At 47.9% G+C, this 18,191-nt stretch overlaps 1 protein-coding gene and 1 long non-coding RNA gene across 2 annotated transcripts in view; one reads left to right on the top strand and one right to left on the bottom strand.

Annotated features, from left to right (window-relative positions):
* LOC309552179 overlaps positions 1-18,191 on the bottom strand; it is a 949,684-nt gene that overhangs the window by 859,876 nt on the left and 71,617 nt on the right. The gene's annotated exons all lie outside the window — the stretch shown is intronic.
* The window catches only part of DUSP26 (dual specificity phosphatase 26), a 30,535-nt gene that overhangs the window by 10,157 nt on the left and 2,187 nt on the right, over positions 1-18,191 (top strand). Inside the window, exon 2 of the mRNA XM_082255958.1 lies at positions 17,838-18,049. Coding sequence (XP_082112084.1) covers positions 17,838-18,049 — 212 coding nt within the window. The remainder of the gene's footprint in view (positions 1-17,837; positions 18,050-18,191) is intronic.

Here is an 18,191-nt window from a genome sequence, read left to right as displayed (position 1 = left end):
CAGATAGATAAGTAGCGGGTATACAGATAGATAAGTAGCGGGTATACAGATAGATAAGTAGCGGGTATACAGATAGATAAGTAGCGGGTATACGGATAGATAGGTAGCGGATATACGGATATATGAATAGTGGGTATATGGATATATAAATAGCGGGTATACGGATAGATAGGTAGCGGGTATACGGATATATAAGTAGCGGGTATACGGATAGATAGGTAGCGGGTATACGGATATATAAGTAGCGGGTATACGGATAGATAGGTAGCGGGTATACGGATAGATAGGTAGCGGGTATACGGATAGATAAGTAGCGGGTATACGGATATATAAGTAGCGGGTATACGGATAGATAGGTAGCGGGTATACGGATAGATAGGTAGCGGGTATACGGATATATAAGTAGCGGGTATACGGATAGATAGGTAGCGGGTATACGGATAGATAAGTAGCGGGTATACGGATAGATAAGTAGCGGGTATACAGGGGTTACACTTTCCAAAGAAAAGGAGGAGTTATTCCATCACACAAGACAAGTCCATGCATTCCCCATTATAGAGAGAGAAGAAACATTCCACAATCTGCGATAAAATAGAGAAAAGTCGTCTCCCTAACAGAAAATTGAACAATTAACAATCCAATCATAGCTGCCAAATTTTTCCACACTTCTGAGGGCGCTTCCTGGTAATATGTCAGTTTGTACATCGGTAGAACCCCGTTTACGATTGATTCCAAAGAAGAAATTGGGGGGGGGGGGGGCGTAGTGCAACAAATATGATATCAATAGCTTGCTATACCTGGATTGTTCATCGTCATGGACTCCCAGCAGTGCCAGGTCAGGGGTACAGGGGAGAGAAAGCTGTACACGGGTATTGATGAGATCAAATACGGCCATCCAAAACGGTGCTACCCGAGGGCGTGTCCAAACGGTGCTATCCGAGGGCGTGTCCAAACGGTGCTACCAGAGGGCATGTCCAAAACAGTGCTACCCGAGGGCGTGTACAAAACGGTGCTACCCGAGGGTGTGTACAAAACGGTGCTACCCGAGGGCGTGTCCAAACGGTGCTATCCGAGGGCGTGTCCAAACGGTGCTACCAGAGGGCATGTCCAAACGGTGCTACCAGAGGACGAAATACAAAACGGTGCTACCCGAGGGCGTGTCCAAAGTGGTGCTACTCGAGGGCGTGTACAAAACGGTGCTACCCGAGGGCGTGTACAAAACGGTGCTACCCGAGGGCGTGTACAAAACGGTGCTACCCGAGGGCGGGTACAAAACGGTGCTACCCGAGGGCGTGTACAAAACAGTGCTACCCGAGGGCGTGCACAAATCGCTGCTACCCGAGGACGTGTCCAAAGTGGTGCTACCCGAGGGCGTGTCCAAAACAGTGCTACCCGAGGGCGTGTGCAAAACGGTGCTACCCGAGGGTGTGTACAAAACGGTGCTACCCGAGGGCATGTACAAAACGGTGCTACCCGAGGGCATGTACAAAACGCTGCTACCTGAGGGAGTGTACAAACGGTGCTACCCAAGGGCGTGTCCAAAACAGTGCTACCCGAGGACGTGTCCAAAGTGGTGCTACCCGAGGGCGTGTACAAAACGGTGCTACCCGAGGGCGTGTACAAAACGCTGCTACCTGAGGACGTGTACAAAACAGCGCTACCCGAGGGCGTGTACAAAACGGTGCTACCCGAGGGCGTGTACAAAACGGTGCTACCCGAGGGCGTGTACAAAACGGTGCTACCCAAGGGCGTGTCCAAAACAGTGCTTCCCAAGGGTGTGTCCAAACGGTGCTACTCGAGGGCATGTCCAACACTGTGCTACCCGTGGGCGTGTCCAAAACGCTGCTACCCGAGGGCGTGTCCAAAACAGTGCTACCCGAGGGCGTGTCCAAAACGGTGCTACCCGAGGATGCGCCCAAAGCCTATGGCAATAAGTACCATGTATCATAAAGTGACCAGATTTTTAAAGTTAATCCGGGACATATATATATATTTTTTTGGCAAATGGTAAACTATTTTATCAGCATATTTTCCTCTAATGATATATGCAGTGTATGCGGGATGTGTTTATAGATGTTTGTATGATATATACGTTATTTCTCACATTTCCTTCATCAGATAAAAAAAAGATACTTAAGAAGATAATGTAGCCCCCTCCTAGGTAGGTGCTAGTGAGGACATGGCTCAGTTTGGTGGGGGGTGAGTGTAGAACCCTCCTAGGTAGGTGCTAGTGAGGACATGGCTCGGTTTGGCGGGGGGGGGGAGTGTAGCACCCTCCTAGGTAGGTGCTAGTGAGGACATGGCTCGGTTTGGTGGGGGGTGAGTGTAGAACCCTCCTAGGTAGGTGCTAGTGAGGACATGGCTCGGTTTGGTGGGGGGTGAATGTAGAACCCTCCTAGGTAGGTGCTAGTGAGGACATGGCTCGGTTTGGTGGGGGGTGAGTGTAGCGCCCTCCTAGGTAGGTGCTAGTGAGGACATGGCTCGGTTTGGCAGGGGGTGAGTGTAGCACCCTCCTAGGTAGGTGATAGTGAGAGAGTATAGTTTTTGGCTCTGTCTGCCTATCAGAGGAGCTGCAGGTAAATCTATATTGTTCTCTGCCTATCAGAGAGCAGGATCTGTTAGTGAGGTCTGCTCATTGTGCTCAGTATGCGATTCATTCAGTCTAGAGAGTGTTTCACACTGGTCCAATAGGGAGGCATGTTGGACAGTGGGAGGAAACCTGACGAATGGGTGCATAGGCTTTTGATTCAGTCCTGATGATTGGCAGAGGGCGGGTCGCCTCAGTGCATGCTGGGATACTGTATAAAAGCCAGGAACACATGTGCTCAGGGTCTTTCCTTGGGGAACAGAGTCCCAGAGGAAGGGGGCGGCTGCTTTCTCTTCTGTAGAGGTGCAAGGCGGTCTCAGAAGGTCGTTCTGAGGGCCAAAGGAGTGGTCGGTCGATAGGAGCTGAACCCAGAGGTCCAGGGAAGCTGACTGAGAGGGGAGACACTGAAGGTCCTCTTTCTGCAGTATCATGAGTACAGGAACTCGTGTCAAGGGGCCTGACCTGAGGGGGGCCACCCCTGCTCATAAAATAGTCAGTGGATGGGTGTCAGCAGAAAGAGGATTCTAGGGAGAGTATCCTGAAGATAAGATATTGTTCATCTGGTCGTCTTGTAAGAGAGAGTGAAGAAAACAAGAGACTGAACCTCCATCTACAGTGGCAGGATGAAATAACAGCCTACCAGCAGAGTTGTGAAGATAGAAGTCCTCAGATATTGTGAATAGGTAAATTGGAGTATCCCACTATTCCCTTCCCCCATCCCCATTGCCAATAAACAACAAAAAAAACCAACACCCCCTAGACTCTTTATTCTTGCTAAAAGCCAACCGGAGTAAGGAGAGATTCAGGAACTTTATCCACTTTTAACTGTGTGCTGGTAACCAGGGGAGCCCTCAAAGGCAGTATCCAGCAGTCCCTACGGGGGCAGTGCTACATGTGGGGGCTCGTCCGGGATTTACCCCTGGGTTCCAGAAATGATTGCTACCGGCAACGGCCAAGTAGTCGCATTAAGTAATGCCATGTCTTTCCAAGCAAAGTGCTGGAGTGCCAGTGAAGAAAGTAATATCTGCTCTACAGTGATCAGTGAAAGTGTGCTGCTAAGTCATGATCACAGCAGTGGTTGCTATTGGCAACGACCGGACATTTATAAAATAAACAGCATGTTTTCTCAAGCAAAGTGCTGGAGAGTTGATGGAGAAAGGATGTGTGGGATTGTACAGGAGAACTGTGTCTGCTATACAGTAATCGGTGCAAGTGTGCTTTCAAGTGTTGACGGAGAAAGCAGTGACCCGGGATGCAGGGATCGGTGTGTCGGGGGTCATGTCTGTACATGTACGGTACTATGAAGAAAAATGTTGGCTGTGCAGTTAATGACAGCGGGACAATTATCACTGGCAGTACAGGAGATCGGGTTGGCTTGTGAAGGAAGAACTGGGGCCGAGTACAGTTGGAGGAGGCAGATGTGTGTGTGTCAGTGAACACCGTCTGCAATGCAGTGCCATTTGGGCCGGCTGGGCAGAGTTGTAGCAGCGGCGAAGGGGTTACTGCACTGCAAGGAAAAGCGCGCACTAAAGAGATCTGCCTTACAGGAGGAGCCACCGCCAGAGAGTCAGCTAGTCTGGAGTCCTGGGCGGAGTCGCCGCCCGCGAGCTGCCAATCCGAGTGGAGGAAGAGAGCTGAGACATCACTTCCGCCATTGGGTGTATCTGAGGAGCAGACACGTGTGTGGAGGAGCAAAATGGCGGAGTGAGCCGGAGTACAGGGGCTATCCCACATGTTCGCGTCTTCTTACCTGAAGAGCAGGCAGAATCACCGAACTCGACCCTGGGGGACACAGGAGACTGGCTTTGTGCAGTGGAGGGCACAAGGAGCATCTCAGGCTGGTATGTATTCGATGCCTGAATGTGTCCATGCAGCTGCGGGCGTGGAGTCAGTGTGGGCACAATGGTTCAGAGTGATTGTGGGCCCAGAAGACTGAGTGTGAGCTGGGAGACAGGATTCACTCGGGAGTTGCTGGCACCTGTGATGGGTATCCCTGTGGGCAGAGGAAGAGGAGTGTTGAGAGCACTGATGGAGCCAGGACCAATAGCGCAGACCTACACCACGCTATGCCAGGCCAGGGAGACCCGTATCTCGGAGGTGAGATCCACACAGATTGTGCAGGCCAAGTCACGGCCACAAGAAGGGCCAGTAATCCCTGCAGAGGCAGAACACACCTGCTCCTAAATTTGCAGAGGGGAATCAATGGGCTCCCGAGAGGAAGGCCTCTAGTGTACCCAGTGAGGAAGAGGCTGGAGCCCTTGATATAGGGTCACCCCGCTTCCAATGTCAATTTGGATCCCTGGTAGAGGGCATTGATGTATGGAAGCAGAGGCGTAACTAGAACCTTCAGGGCCCTGATGCAAGAAACCATGAAGGGCCCCCCAGACCCCTGGCCAGGGCCCTTACCTTCAAGCCCAGGGCTCTTCCCACTAATCCTGGGGCTCTTTACACTCGTTGCATGGCCTTTTATTACGGTCCCGCAGCAGGATTCTTTCACAAGTTCTGGGCCCCCTTCCTGCAATCTTGTGGGCCCACTTCCTGTAATCTTGGGGCCTCCCCACAGTGGTGCAATGCCAGGGTCCGGTCGCAAGTGTGACCTTTGCGATCCTGGAAGTTCACCCACTGGTTTGCTACCGGGCCCCCTGGAGCATGGGGCCCGGTAGCGATTGCAACCCCTGCAACCCCTGTAGTTACGCCCCTGTATGGAAGTCAGAAGAGGAGACTGAATGGGACTGGGGAACAGAGAAGAGAAGCAGCTCTGCAAGTCCTAGTTCACTCAGTGATGAGACCGAGGGGGCTGTTATTCGCTTTCAGTGTGCCAGGAACCTGGGGTTCTGTCAGGCCTATGCCACAAGGGTCCCAGATCTATCCCCATCTCGCACCTACACCCGGGCTCAGGACCAGAATGACGCCCACGCTAGTCTCATCAAAAAGGAGGAGACCCTATATACCCCACCTGGGAGAGGAGAAAGACAAGGACTCCCAAGGTTCTCTCGATGCCAGCACTAAATCCAGAAGAAGGTGGCCCTGGAATATGGGTAAGACTACCCCTACCCTCCTCGGGAGATTATGGAGGAGATAGAGGCCAAGAGAGACGGATGTTGTGACAAAGCTGTTTGGAATTTCCTTTACATCCCCAAACCGTATCGCAACTGCAAGAGGCCTGAGTTGTGGGACACCTTGTCTGTAAAAGCTAACTGGAACTTGGGGTCCATTCACATAGACCGTGTGGAAGTTCACCATCCAAACAGAACAGGCCAGGCTTGGGCTGTTAGGATTCAGGAGTCAGGACTGTCCGGATACCTCACCCCAATTTATTATTGTTGAGGATGCAGAGTTCCTTTTCCCACCAGGAGAGCTGATCTGTTACAAGGCTAATTAGCCTAAGTGTTTGCTCGTGATGTAATGTTACAGTAAAAGGGGCTAGAGTGCCTGAAGAGCTTTTACTGAGTTCAAAGTTGTTGTTAGGGCCGGAAGCCCGATTTCCAAATCCCCTTTTCCCTTCTATCCTTGCAAGAGGAATCGGGATTCAGCAAAACAACTATCACTGTGCAGTTTTCCATGTGGAAGAGGGCCGACCCTCAGACTTCCCGCTCAAAGAACTTTAGTAGGCACTTCGCTTTGTGCTACAGCTTGCTACAAGAAGCCATGTCTACTGGATACTCAGTCAAGATCTCTTGGGCCAACGGGCCAGGATTATTAAAGAGACATTCTGTTAGAGACATTCTGTGGAGAACTTGGGCCACGTTGGCTGAAGGATGGAAGAGGATGCTTTACAAAGATACTTTGCTAGAAGGACACTTTGTGAAGATCCTGTCGGGCCAGTGGGCCAATTGAGAGGAATTTGTGTGAGTTGCTACCTTGGGAAAGGAGGTAGTGACTCATTGTCTCTTCAGAGAAGGGGATGCCAGAGTGAAGGACCCTTGAAGAGCTTTGCAGAAACTCACAAGTTAGGCACGTTTGCTCAGGCTCCAGCAAAATAGCTTGCCGTCAGGAGAAGATGTGTTGCCTCGGTGTAACAGAAGGAGGACACTGTGAACACCAGTCGGGTGGACTCCGCATTTCTTCATTCTGAACTTGTGGGTCTGACTATATTAGGAAAGAGAGTCAGTGTCCTGGTGCCTGAGAGGGACTGTGCCCATTATTTAGTCAAAAACATGATTCTCAGTTGAAATCAATGGTGAAGTGTTAGATATTCAGCTTGGCAGGATCTGTTTGTTGTCTATTACAGGTACACAACAGAATGTCGAGTCAAGCGTGCCCTTAGGGGGCCGGAAGTGATGAAGATCTCTACGAGAATGTCACTCCTGAGTATCAGTGTTAGTATTTACATCAAATTTGCATTCAATTTAAGTTGTATTTTAGTGGAATATTTCCGGTTTGGTTAATTTGTAACGCATTATTAAAGAATTTCTCCAGAATTTCCCATCTCATTCCATCCTCCAGGAGTAACAATGTAACGATGCGATTATTTCGGTATTAAGGGTTGAATTCGCACCACACACAGATTTATTCCTGCATAATTTATAAATCATTTTAGTTGAATCGTTTCAATTTAGTTTTAGTCGTATCTTAGTCGACAAAAATAATTTCATCAACAAATGAACATTGCTGAATATAGAGAGCCAATAAATGTTTTCCGGAACTTTCCGGCCACCTCATGCACCACACAATGGGTTAACTCCTCCTCATGGAACCCACAGGACCACCCCCTTCCTAGCTAAATAGAAGACAGCCCCTCCCCCAGTGAAGTGGTGTTTTGTGGTCATGCTCCAGGCTGCCTGTTGATTGCAGTTTCCCGCACAGTGCGGATTTTTATACTCCCCAAGCAGCTCATGTGGCATTGGCTGACACGCGTTTATATCAGGAAATGGCTCGCCCAGCTTGGGGCGCAGGTTGGGTTTACGTTCCAGATTTAGTGGCGGGGAAATTGAAGGAAAAGTTCAACTTTTGACAAAAAGTAATAAATGCGCATGCAGATAAATATGCATTTATTATTTTCTGAGGCGGGGTGTCTAGAAAGCATTGCTGGCGGGATCAGCAGATCACTGATACCATGCGGGTCCTGCCGTCTTGGGGTCCCCCCACAGTGGTGGAACACCAGAGCCCAGTGTCAGGTGTAACCTTTGCGGCCCCGGGAGTTCCAGCTCTGCTGTCAGTCGTTTTTCTATTTTTTATTGTTTTTGGGGTTTTTTTTACACTTTATTTGTTTGCATATTTCTAGGACCCACATTGGGGGGCATTTGGTGAAATATTAGGGGTCTAAACAGACCTCTCATGTCTCACTTTTAAAGCAGAGAAAGGGACTGAGGACAGATTCATCCCTCAGCTGCACAGAATGAATGAACAGGAAGAGCTCTGTACAGAGGCTTCCCATTTATTCATGAACTGAGGCATAGTAAACACAGATTATTATGCCTCAGAGAGAAATGAATAAACAAAAACCACAGCGGGTGATCAGTGCCAATCACTGACTAGTCAATAAGGCAAGGAAGGGGCCGGTGAATGACACATTTACCAGTTCCTTTCCCCCTCCACACCCCCCTCCCCCCCCCAAACGGTCTGCCTCCTTACCTCCTCCTTCCTCCTGTCTGAGCCGGGGAGTGCTGGATGGCTGAGCCGCTGTCCTCCTCCAGCCGTGTATCTTCTGCCTCTTCCTGGCCAGTAAGATCGCTTCTCCTTTTGGCCAATCGGGAAAGGGGTCTCACAACTCTCTTCCTGATTGGCTGGGAGAATATTCATTCACTATTATCACACAACTGAGTGGGCTCAGGGGGCAGTGCTCTGCGCCCCGAGCCCACCCTTTTATGAAGCCTATTAGAGCCTCTGGCTCTGATCACGTGCTTCAAAAAAAAAAAAAAATCCCTATTGGAATCCATGCGTCTGGCGCCCTGCATGTAGATTAGGGAGCCAGACGCATGGATAGGGGGGGCGGCGCCCCTGCGCCCCCAATGAATGGGCCGCCACTGGGAGGCGGCAGGAGAGATGTGGAGGAACCGATGCCCTCCATTTCCCTCCTGCAGTTGCTGAATGTCTGCGGGAAGGAGAGGAGGAGAAGCGGGCATTCAGTGGCTGCATGGAGAGATCGGTTCCTCTACATGCCCCCGCCGCCCTCCTATCCAGGCACACAGGGGGCTGCATGGGCCCCCCTGGAGCATGGGGCCGGGTCACAATGGCAACCCCTGTGCGTACGTCCCTGCCTCATAGGAGCAAGGCAATGCACGCTAATAGGGAGAATCAATGAGAGCTTAATGGGGAGCTACAAGCTGCTAAGGCTCTTGGGACTTGTAGTTCTCCATTCACAGTTTTATATTACACTCTGAGTATGGGTGTAACATGTTATGAAAGATGAATTCATCCTTTAATTTGCATGGATTGCCTTAAGTGACAATGGACAAGGAAACGGATGCACAAATTTCAAAGCCTGTCACCCAGAATCCACATTACCTTCAATGTTTGAAGCATTAAGAATGACTTTTAATTCAGAAGTAGAACCTGCAGGAATTGTTACGTCTCTGGAGGAATTGTTATGTCTCTGCAGAAATTGTTACGTCTCTGGAGGAATTGTTACGTCTCTGCAGAAATTGTTACGTCTCTGGAGGAATTGTTACGTCTCTGCAGAAATTGTTACGTCTCTGGAGGAATTGTTACGTCTCTGAAGGAATTGAACCCGGTGGCTGACCTTTGGCAGAGGCTTTAATAGACCAAGTAGGAGGGCGGTGCTTTCAGTAAGAGCCATGAGAGCTTTGTGGTTCCACCACTGGAGGGCGGATGGAGCTTCCAAACCTTCTGTTACGTTCCCCATAATGGGAGGTTGTAATTTGGTAAAACGCTGGGCGACGAAATTAGGTGTATGAGAGGAGGAAAGTCCTTACTGTGGCCACGGTCTAAAAGGAGGAAGCAGCTGTCTTTTCACTCAAGTCATTCGAACTTTAGATGGATTCAGGAAGCCAAATCTTCTAGGTCAGGCTGCAAATTTACCAGATCCCAGTGAAGGGAGCTCAAAGTTTCCTTTTTACATGGAATCCAATCCAGAGCAGGCTGTCTGCGGGAAGGCTTTTGAAGGTTTGCCCAACCAGTCTCTTCCATTGGGAGCCATAATAGCCTTCTGGAGGGTTTGGACAACGAACATCAAAGACTGGTGGGTTCGAAGACAGTTAGGTGGAAGTAGAATTTGACCACCAAATCATTTCATTTATGACCAACCGATCTCAAGAGGAAAAAATTCTTGCAGGATTTTGTATAGGAAATAAAATGCAACAAGGCCATAGTCCAGATGTCACCAGGAAAACATTATCTGGAGAGGGGGGGGGGGGGTTCTCGCCAATCCTTTTAGTACCCAAGACATCAGGAGCTCTCCAGCCTGTCTGGGTTTGAAGAAATAAAAATGATACATACACACCAAAGGTTTAAGATGGAGTCCCTGCAGACAGTTTTTGAGATAATTTACCTGAAAGACCAGTAAGTGTCAAGTCGGCCTGGCTGACGTATATTTCCATGTACCAATCAGAGCGGAACGCCAGAGATATTTGAGATTTGTGGTTCAGATGTTGGCCATTTTTAGAATCGGCACAGCACCAAGAATCTTTTGCGAAGATTATGTTGGCAGTGGTGGCGGTAATTCCTCTTTGGGAATAAGGCTTTACCACTACTTGGACAACGTTTTATCGCACGTAAACTAGGGAATGAGGGGGAGGGTACAGATGTAGAATTAGCCAGTGGAAAGAAAGTTTCAGAGGGCAGAAATGGGGGCATTAGCGGTAGGGTGTTCGGAGCTCCTATACCCAGGGTGGGTACGGGGAAAAATCAAGAGAGCAGCCTAAAAACATCAAAATTAAGAGGTTTGTATACCAATGCCAGAAGCCTGGCCAACAAGATGGGAGATCTGGAGCTGCTGATGTTTGAGGAGGACTTAGATTTTGTGGGGATAACTGAGACTTGGTTTGACAGCTCTCATGACTGGATGGCGACCATTCAGGGGTATTCCCTTTATCGCAGAGATAGAGAAGGTAAAAAAGGGGGAGGGGTATGTCTGTATATTAAGAACAGCATACAGGTAAATATGAGGGATGATATTAATAATGGAGCTAAGGACGAGGCAGAATCCCTATGGGTAGAGCTTCAAAGGAATGGCACGGCGGGGAAGTTAATATTGGGCGTATGCTATAGACCCCCCAACCAGAGGGAGGAGGGTGAGGCGGCCCTCCTTTTACAGATAGGATTGGCAGCAAGGATGGGAAATGTCATTATAATGGGGGACTTTAATTATCCAGATATAGACTGGGCAGAAGGAACCGCGCACTCAGCCAAGGCTAGGCAGTTCCTAAATGTTTTGCAGGACAATTTTATGGGTCAGATGGTGAATGCACCGACAAGAAACAATGCGGTACTTGACCTACTGATTACCAACGATACAGACCTGCTCACGGATATAGAAATACGGGACAACTTAGGAAACAGTGACCATAGGTCAATAAGTTTCAGTATTAATTACAGTAATAGGAAGCTGAGGGGTAATATAAGGACACTAAATTTCAAAAGAGCCAATTTCCCAAAGCTGCGCTCGCTGCTAGAAAATATCAATTGGGATAGAACCCTGGGAACAAAGAACACGGAGGAAAAATGGGAGTGCTTCAAGAGCATACTTAACAAGGGGATTGACCAGTGCATTCCAAAGGGAAATAAATTTAAAAGAGCAAAAATAAACCCTGGATGGCTAAACTCCAACATAAAAATGTATATTAGTGCTAAAGAAAAGGCCTTCAAAAAATACAAGACTGAGGGGTCATTGGCAGCATTTAAGCATTACAAAGAGTGTAATAAGAAATGTAAAGACGAAATCAGGGCGGCTAAAATAGAACACGAGAGACATATAGCGGAGGAGAGTAAAAAGAACCCTAAGAAGTTCTTTAAGTATATAAACAGTAAGAAAGCGAGGCCAGAACACATTGGCCCCGTAAAAGATGATAAGGGAAAAATGGCCACTGAGGACAGAGAAAAGGCGGAAGTGTTAAATAATTTCTTTTCTTCAGTCTTCACAAAAGAATCGGGGGGCTACACGAACCCAGCTTGTAAGACCAATAATACACCTCAGAAAGTGCCGCCATGGTTAACAGAAGATAGACTTAGAGCTAAACTAGAAAAACTTAACATAAATAAATCCCCGGGACCGGATGGCTTGCACCCGAGGGTTCTAAATGAGCTCAGCCAGGTGATTGCCAGACCATTATTCTTGATCTTTAAGGATAGTTTACAGACGGGTATGGTGCCAGCTGATTGGAAAAAAGCCAACGTGGTACCAATATTTAAGAAGGGGCCAAGATATATCCCGGGTAACTATAGGCCAGTCAGCCTAACATCAGTAGTCTGCAAAATTTTGGAGGGGATGTTACGGGACCACATACAAGACTTTAGTAATAAAAACGGTATTATAAGTAGTAATCAGCATGGATTCATGAAAAATCGTTCTTGCCAAACCAATCTATTAACCTTCTACGATGAAGTGAGCTGCCACCTAGATAAAGGTAAGCCTGTGGATGTGGTGTATCTGGACTTTGCAAAGGCCTTTGACACCGTTCCCCACAAACGATTACTGTACAAACTAAGGAAGGTAGGTATGGACCATAAGGTGAGTACCTGGATAGAGAACTGGCTCCAGGGGAGAGTACAGAGGGTGGTGATTAATGGGGAGTACTCGGATTGGGCGGGTGTGGAAAGTGGGGTCCCCCAGGGTTCTGTCCTGGGACCAATCCTGTTTAATTTATTCATAAATGATCTAGAGGAGGGGATATCTAGTACAATCTCAGTATTTGCAGATGATACTAAATTAGGCATGCCAATATCTTCTATGCAGGATGTGGAAACCTTGCAAGCAGACCTGAACAAAATAACGGGGTGGGCAACTACATGGCAGATGAGGTTTAATGTTGAAAAATGTAAAGTAATGCACCTGGGTGCCAGAAACCAGAAAGCAAGCTACTCACTAGGGGGGGAACCTCTGGGTGAGTCTAGGATGGAAAAGGACTTGGGGGTACTGGTAGACAACAAGCTTGGCAGTGGCATGCAATGCCAAGCCGCCGCAAGCAAAGCCAACAGAATACTGGGTTGTATAAAAAAGGGGATTCACTCCAGAAATAAAGAGATTATTCTCCCTCTCTACAAGACTCTGGTCCGGCCACATCTGGAGTATGCTGTCCAGTTCTGGGCACCGGTCCTCAGGAAGGATGTGCTGGAACTGGAGAAAGTCCAGAGAAGGGCAACAAAAATAATTAGGGGAATGGAGGACATCAGCTATGAGGAAAGACTACAAGCACTGAACCTATTCTCTCTGGAGAAGAGACGCTTGAGGGGGGATATGATATCAATGTACAAATACTGTACTGGTGACCCGAGCATAAGGAACAAACTATTCAGAGAAAGGAGATACAATAAGACACGTGGCCACTCACTAAAACTAGAGGAAAGGCGGTTTAACCTTAAAGTGCGTAAGGGGTTCTTCACTGTAAGAGCAGTAAGGATGTGGAATTCTCTTCCACAAGCAGTCGTATCAGCAGGGAGCATCGATAGTTTCAAAAAACTAGTAGATGGACACCTTAAAGACCACAACATACAGGGGTATACAATGTACGATTAAAAGCAAACACACACACATCATAGGTTGAACTGGATGGACTGATGTCTTTTTTCAACCTTACTAACTATGTAACTATGTAACTATGTAACTATGCACGTTGAATCTGGGAGCTGGGGAAGCATCACAACCTTGTCCTGGAAGTCCTTTTCCAAGTTTAGTTTACTAGTGAACAAAAAGGGAAGACAGTTAACCCATTCTCGAACAATGAAGGATCTTGGAGTAATATTTAATGCTCGAATAAGTCAAATGGTTTTCAAAACCTCAAAATTTCCAAAATGAAAATTTGTGTACGAAGAGTCATGGAGACAGCATTTATATCAGAAGGGGATTGCATTGTCCCCATTGGGACCTTTTACAGCAGCTATTCCAGTAGTCCCTTTGGCCAGGTGGCACATGGGGGTGTTTCACTGTGCCTTCTTCAGTCAATGGGCTGGGCTGTCTATGGATCAGAAGATTTTGGACATCATCAGTGTGCCTCTTTTGGGACCTACCTCTTAGCCCAGGAGATGGGTTGATTCTGATGTCAGATGCCAGTCTCGGCCTAATCTGAAGAAACAGGTCCAAGGCCATTGGAGCCCAGTGGAATGCAGACACTGACTGTCTTGAATGGAAGGCAGATTTTCTAGCATTGCAGGCCTTTCAGGATCTTTAAAATCCACAAATTGATCGATAATACAGATTTATTTTCTAACAATGAGTAACTCAGCCACGATTGGCTCTATTGGGAATTCCAGTCGTAGTTCTCAGGGAGACTCCACTGAAGGGCAGCAATTGGTACAAAGGTGAAGACTCAGTGATACAAAATGGGCTCACAGAGCCATGGGATTTTCTGTTGGTCTTTTTGTTGGTCTTCCTCTGTTTCCTTGATTATGAAGATGCTTCTGAAAATTTGGACAGAACACATTTATGCCTTACAAGTGCTTTCCACCTGCTGAGGACACCTTGGTTTTCATTGCTCCGCCAGATGTTGTCAGCATTGCCAATCCCATTTCCGATCAGACAAGATCTTTTATGCCAAAGTCAATGGCAGCACTCTAATCCAGTGAGACTACTTGTAATATCCTGGCTATGGATGAGGCTAGACTAGAGACGCAGGAGTTCTCATCCGAGGTGGCTCAGACCTTAGTGAAGGCCACAGGATCGTCCATTAAAGCTACAGATGAGAGGACATGAAGGAAGTTTGTTTTTTTGTCCAGTCAGCAAAAGATTTCTCTCCAGTGTCCCCAGCTCTAGAAAATATCCTGATTTTTCTTTTTTTTTTTTTTACAATTAGTGCTAGAGGTTGGTCTAGCATACAGCCCCATTAAAGTACAGATCTCTACCTTTATCCTGTTTCTCAAGCTGCAGATGGGTGGGAGAGTCATTGACCAGATGCTTCATGGAGGCATTAATCCATATTCGACCCCAAAGGAAATCCTTGTTCCCTTAGTGGGATTTAGAACAAGTCCAAGCACAAGTCCAGGCATCCTTTGCTCCAATATCTTCTTTTCCATTGCGGTTCCTCAAAGTAAAACTATTTCCTCTGACAACATTTGCTTCAGACAGAAGGATGCAAAGATCCCTTTTGTGTCTTTTTACCAGAAATAGTGATACTACGTCCATCTCCAAAGCTCAATTCTAATGTGGTATCCAGTTTCCAGGAAAACTGGGCAGTCCATCTGAGCATTCACACAGAGTCACTGAATACACAGCAGGAAGACTTCAGTTCCTTACACATAGACAAGGTGCCAACAGGTCAAAAGATGTGAGGAAAAAGAACAATCTTTTCATTGTGCCATCAGTGTCACGGGACTTACCTTTGTTGGAGTCTGTAACGCAGAGATGTACGCTCACCCTTGCAGATATCCACAGTCCAAGGTGACCAGATAAGAAAGCCACCTGGGCTGTGAATCTGTGCACGGGGGCTTGGCAGGGACGGTGCTCTAATAAGCAGTACCGGCAGGAATACAAAGGGAAGGGAAGTCCAGGAATAACTGTAGTCACTGGATGACACAAGTCCGGATAAGGATCACAGGAACAACAAGGAGCGAAGGTAAGGATGGAAGCCGGAGTCAGTCTGGAACACACGCTTGGGAAACAGGAACAAAGTCTGTCAAACTGGAACTATCTGGAACATAGATTAGCAATGAACTGACATGGCTCTAGCCGAGAGGCAGTGTTATATAGCTTGCTTAATTGAGCAATTAGCTTCAGGTGGTCAATGAGAGACAAGAGCACACTCAGGTGAAGTCCAGCCCCCTTGTGCTGCAGGCAATACTAAATTAACAAGACTGGATCCATATGAGCTGAAGTGTGGCTCAGAGGTAGGATAACAGAACAGAATGTCAAAGTACACAGGTTCAAATCCCATGTCAGGCACTTAACGGTGATCATGCCTGGCTGTCTGTAAGCCATGGCGAGATCCGTGACAATTAGGTCCTGAAGAGTCCTCTTCAATTGGATTACTGGGGTGATTAGACTGGCATGCAGGAAGTAGGCCTTTCTGCTCCAGAAATGGTGCAAGCTTATTGGACCAAAGGGGTGGAAGCCTTTGGGGCAGTTATTCTAGGATTTCAGGGGAAGATCTATGGAAGACAAAAGTTCTTGTGCAGCCCTTATTTGACTTTTTTAAGCTAGACGTGCGGTCAGGAAGTTCGGCAAAGTTTGGGAGAGAGAAATTGTTTTTGTCTTTAGCAGCTTTTCTTTGATTTAGTTCTTTTGTGTTTTCTCTCCCGCTAGTTATATCCTGGTGTGTGCTGATATGAGGATAGGCCGGGAAAATGGAAAATTGTTATCAGATACTTACCGTAATTTTCCTTTCCAGGCCTATCCTCCTGTCACACAGGACTCCCTTCATGGTGGCTAGGTTATTGGACACTTCAGTGGGGGAGGGGCATTCTTTTATTGAGCTAGGAAGAGGTGGTCCTGTGAGTTCCAGAGGTGGAGTAAACCCAATGTGTTCTGAGGTGAGGATAGGCCAGGAAAAGGAAAATTACGGTAAGTATCTTATAACAATTTTCCATAAAATTGTGTTTTTATGTATTCCAACATGATTACTTTATGAATAGTGAATAACAAAAGGAAAGGAAATGATTGGTGAAGAGCAGTAACCAATATCATCCAATCATCGGGCTTCAGTACACGGAGTCTGTCTATTGTTGGAACACGAATGGCTTGCTATTGGTTGCTGCGTTTGGCATTATTTCCCTTATAGACTGTTCCTAGAGGGTTGGAAAATATGTTTTCTATTTGACTGCAAAGTGACCGAATCAGGCATTCCCATCCTCACCGGAACTTTTCTGACCCTTCTAGAATCTCAGAACAAAATATTTCCCACCGACATCCACTTCAATGAACATTTCATGAGCTTTACCCCCCAGAGGGCAAACGTGAGGCTCCATCCTGAGATCAGACAGGAAAGACGTTCCTATGAGTATCTTCCAATATCCACCACTTTCAATGGCCGAAACAATCAACAGATTATTGAAATTTAACCTCCCACCATCCCATCCCACCATCACCTCCCACCATCCCATCCTGCCATCACCCTACTGTCACCTCCCACTATCATACCCTACTGTCACCTCCCACCATCACCTCCCACCATCACCTCCCACCATCATACCCTACTGTCACCTCCCACCATCATACCCTACTGTCACCTCCCACCATCATACCCTACTGTCACCTCCCACAATCCCCTCCCAACATCCCATCCTGCCATCACCCTACTGTCACCTCCCACAGTCACACCTTACCATCACCTCCCACCTTTACCCACCTCCACATCTTACCATCACACCTTACTGTCACCTCTCACTATCCCATCTGACCATGAACCCCCACGGTCACCTCCCACTATCCCATCCAACCATCACCTCCCACCGTCAACCCCCCCTCCCCATCACCTCTCACCATCCCATCCCAACATCACACCCCACCATCTCCTCCCACTATCCCATCACCTCCCAGCCATTGCACCCCACCATCGCCCTCCACAATCACACCCCACTTTCATACCCCACCGTCACCGACCATCATACTTTACTGTCACCTCCAGCCATTGCACCCCACCACTGCCTCCCAGCCATCGCACCCCACCATCACCTCCCACTATCCCATCACCTCCAGCCATTGCACCCCACCACTGCCTCCCAGCCATCACACTCCACCATCACCTCCCACTATCCCATCACCTCCAGCCATTGCACCCCACCACTGCCTCCCAGCCATCACACCCCACCATCCCATCCCGCCATACCATCCCCTCTCACCATCCCATCCCACCATCACCTTACCACCCCACCATCACCTCCAGCCATCACACCCCACCATCACCTCCAGGAATCGCACCCCACCATCACCTCCAGCCGTTGCCTCCCACAACCACACCCTACCCTCCATGACATAGGTTGCTGGCAGTAGGTTCCCATCATCCTCTGTATTGTTTTTGTCATTGAAGGACGGTTCTCATTGGTTGAAATGTGCAGAAAATTGCCTCATGTATAATCAGCTGCTGCTTTTAGTCCAGGTGATGAATTTCTCCGATGTAATCCCATCTATTGGCAGTCTGATTTATTTCTATGATATGATGATAAATACAACACTGATTACCGCTTCTCTTTCTTCTAAATCCAGGGAGATCGCGGCCAATAAAGGGGAACTCCTCCAGCTGCGGATCACTCACATCCTGAACGTGGTTCATAGTCGATGGAGAGGAGGAGAGGAATATTACCGTGGGATGAACATCCAGTACATGGGGATCGATGCTCAGGACAGCCCGACCTTCGACATGAGCGTCCACTTCCAGGCAGCCGCCGATTTTATCCATCGAGCCCTCAAGGAGAGAGGTGAGACGAGTCCTAGACTGAGAAGACTTCTTATATGTCTGGGCTCACCGGCCACATCAATGGGGGGATTTACTAAGACTGGAGTCCACAGAATCTGGTGCAGCTGTGCAGAGTAACCAATCAGCTTCTTCAATTAAACTTG

This window comes from Pelophylax lessonae, assembly GCF_965119305.1.
Source record: "Pelophylax lessonae genome assembly, chromosome: 4".
Lineage (NCBI taxonomy): Eukaryota > Metazoa > Chordata > Amphibia > Anura > Ranidae > Pelophylax > Pelophylax lessonae.
This window is presented reverse-complemented; position numbering and strand designations above follow the sequence as displayed.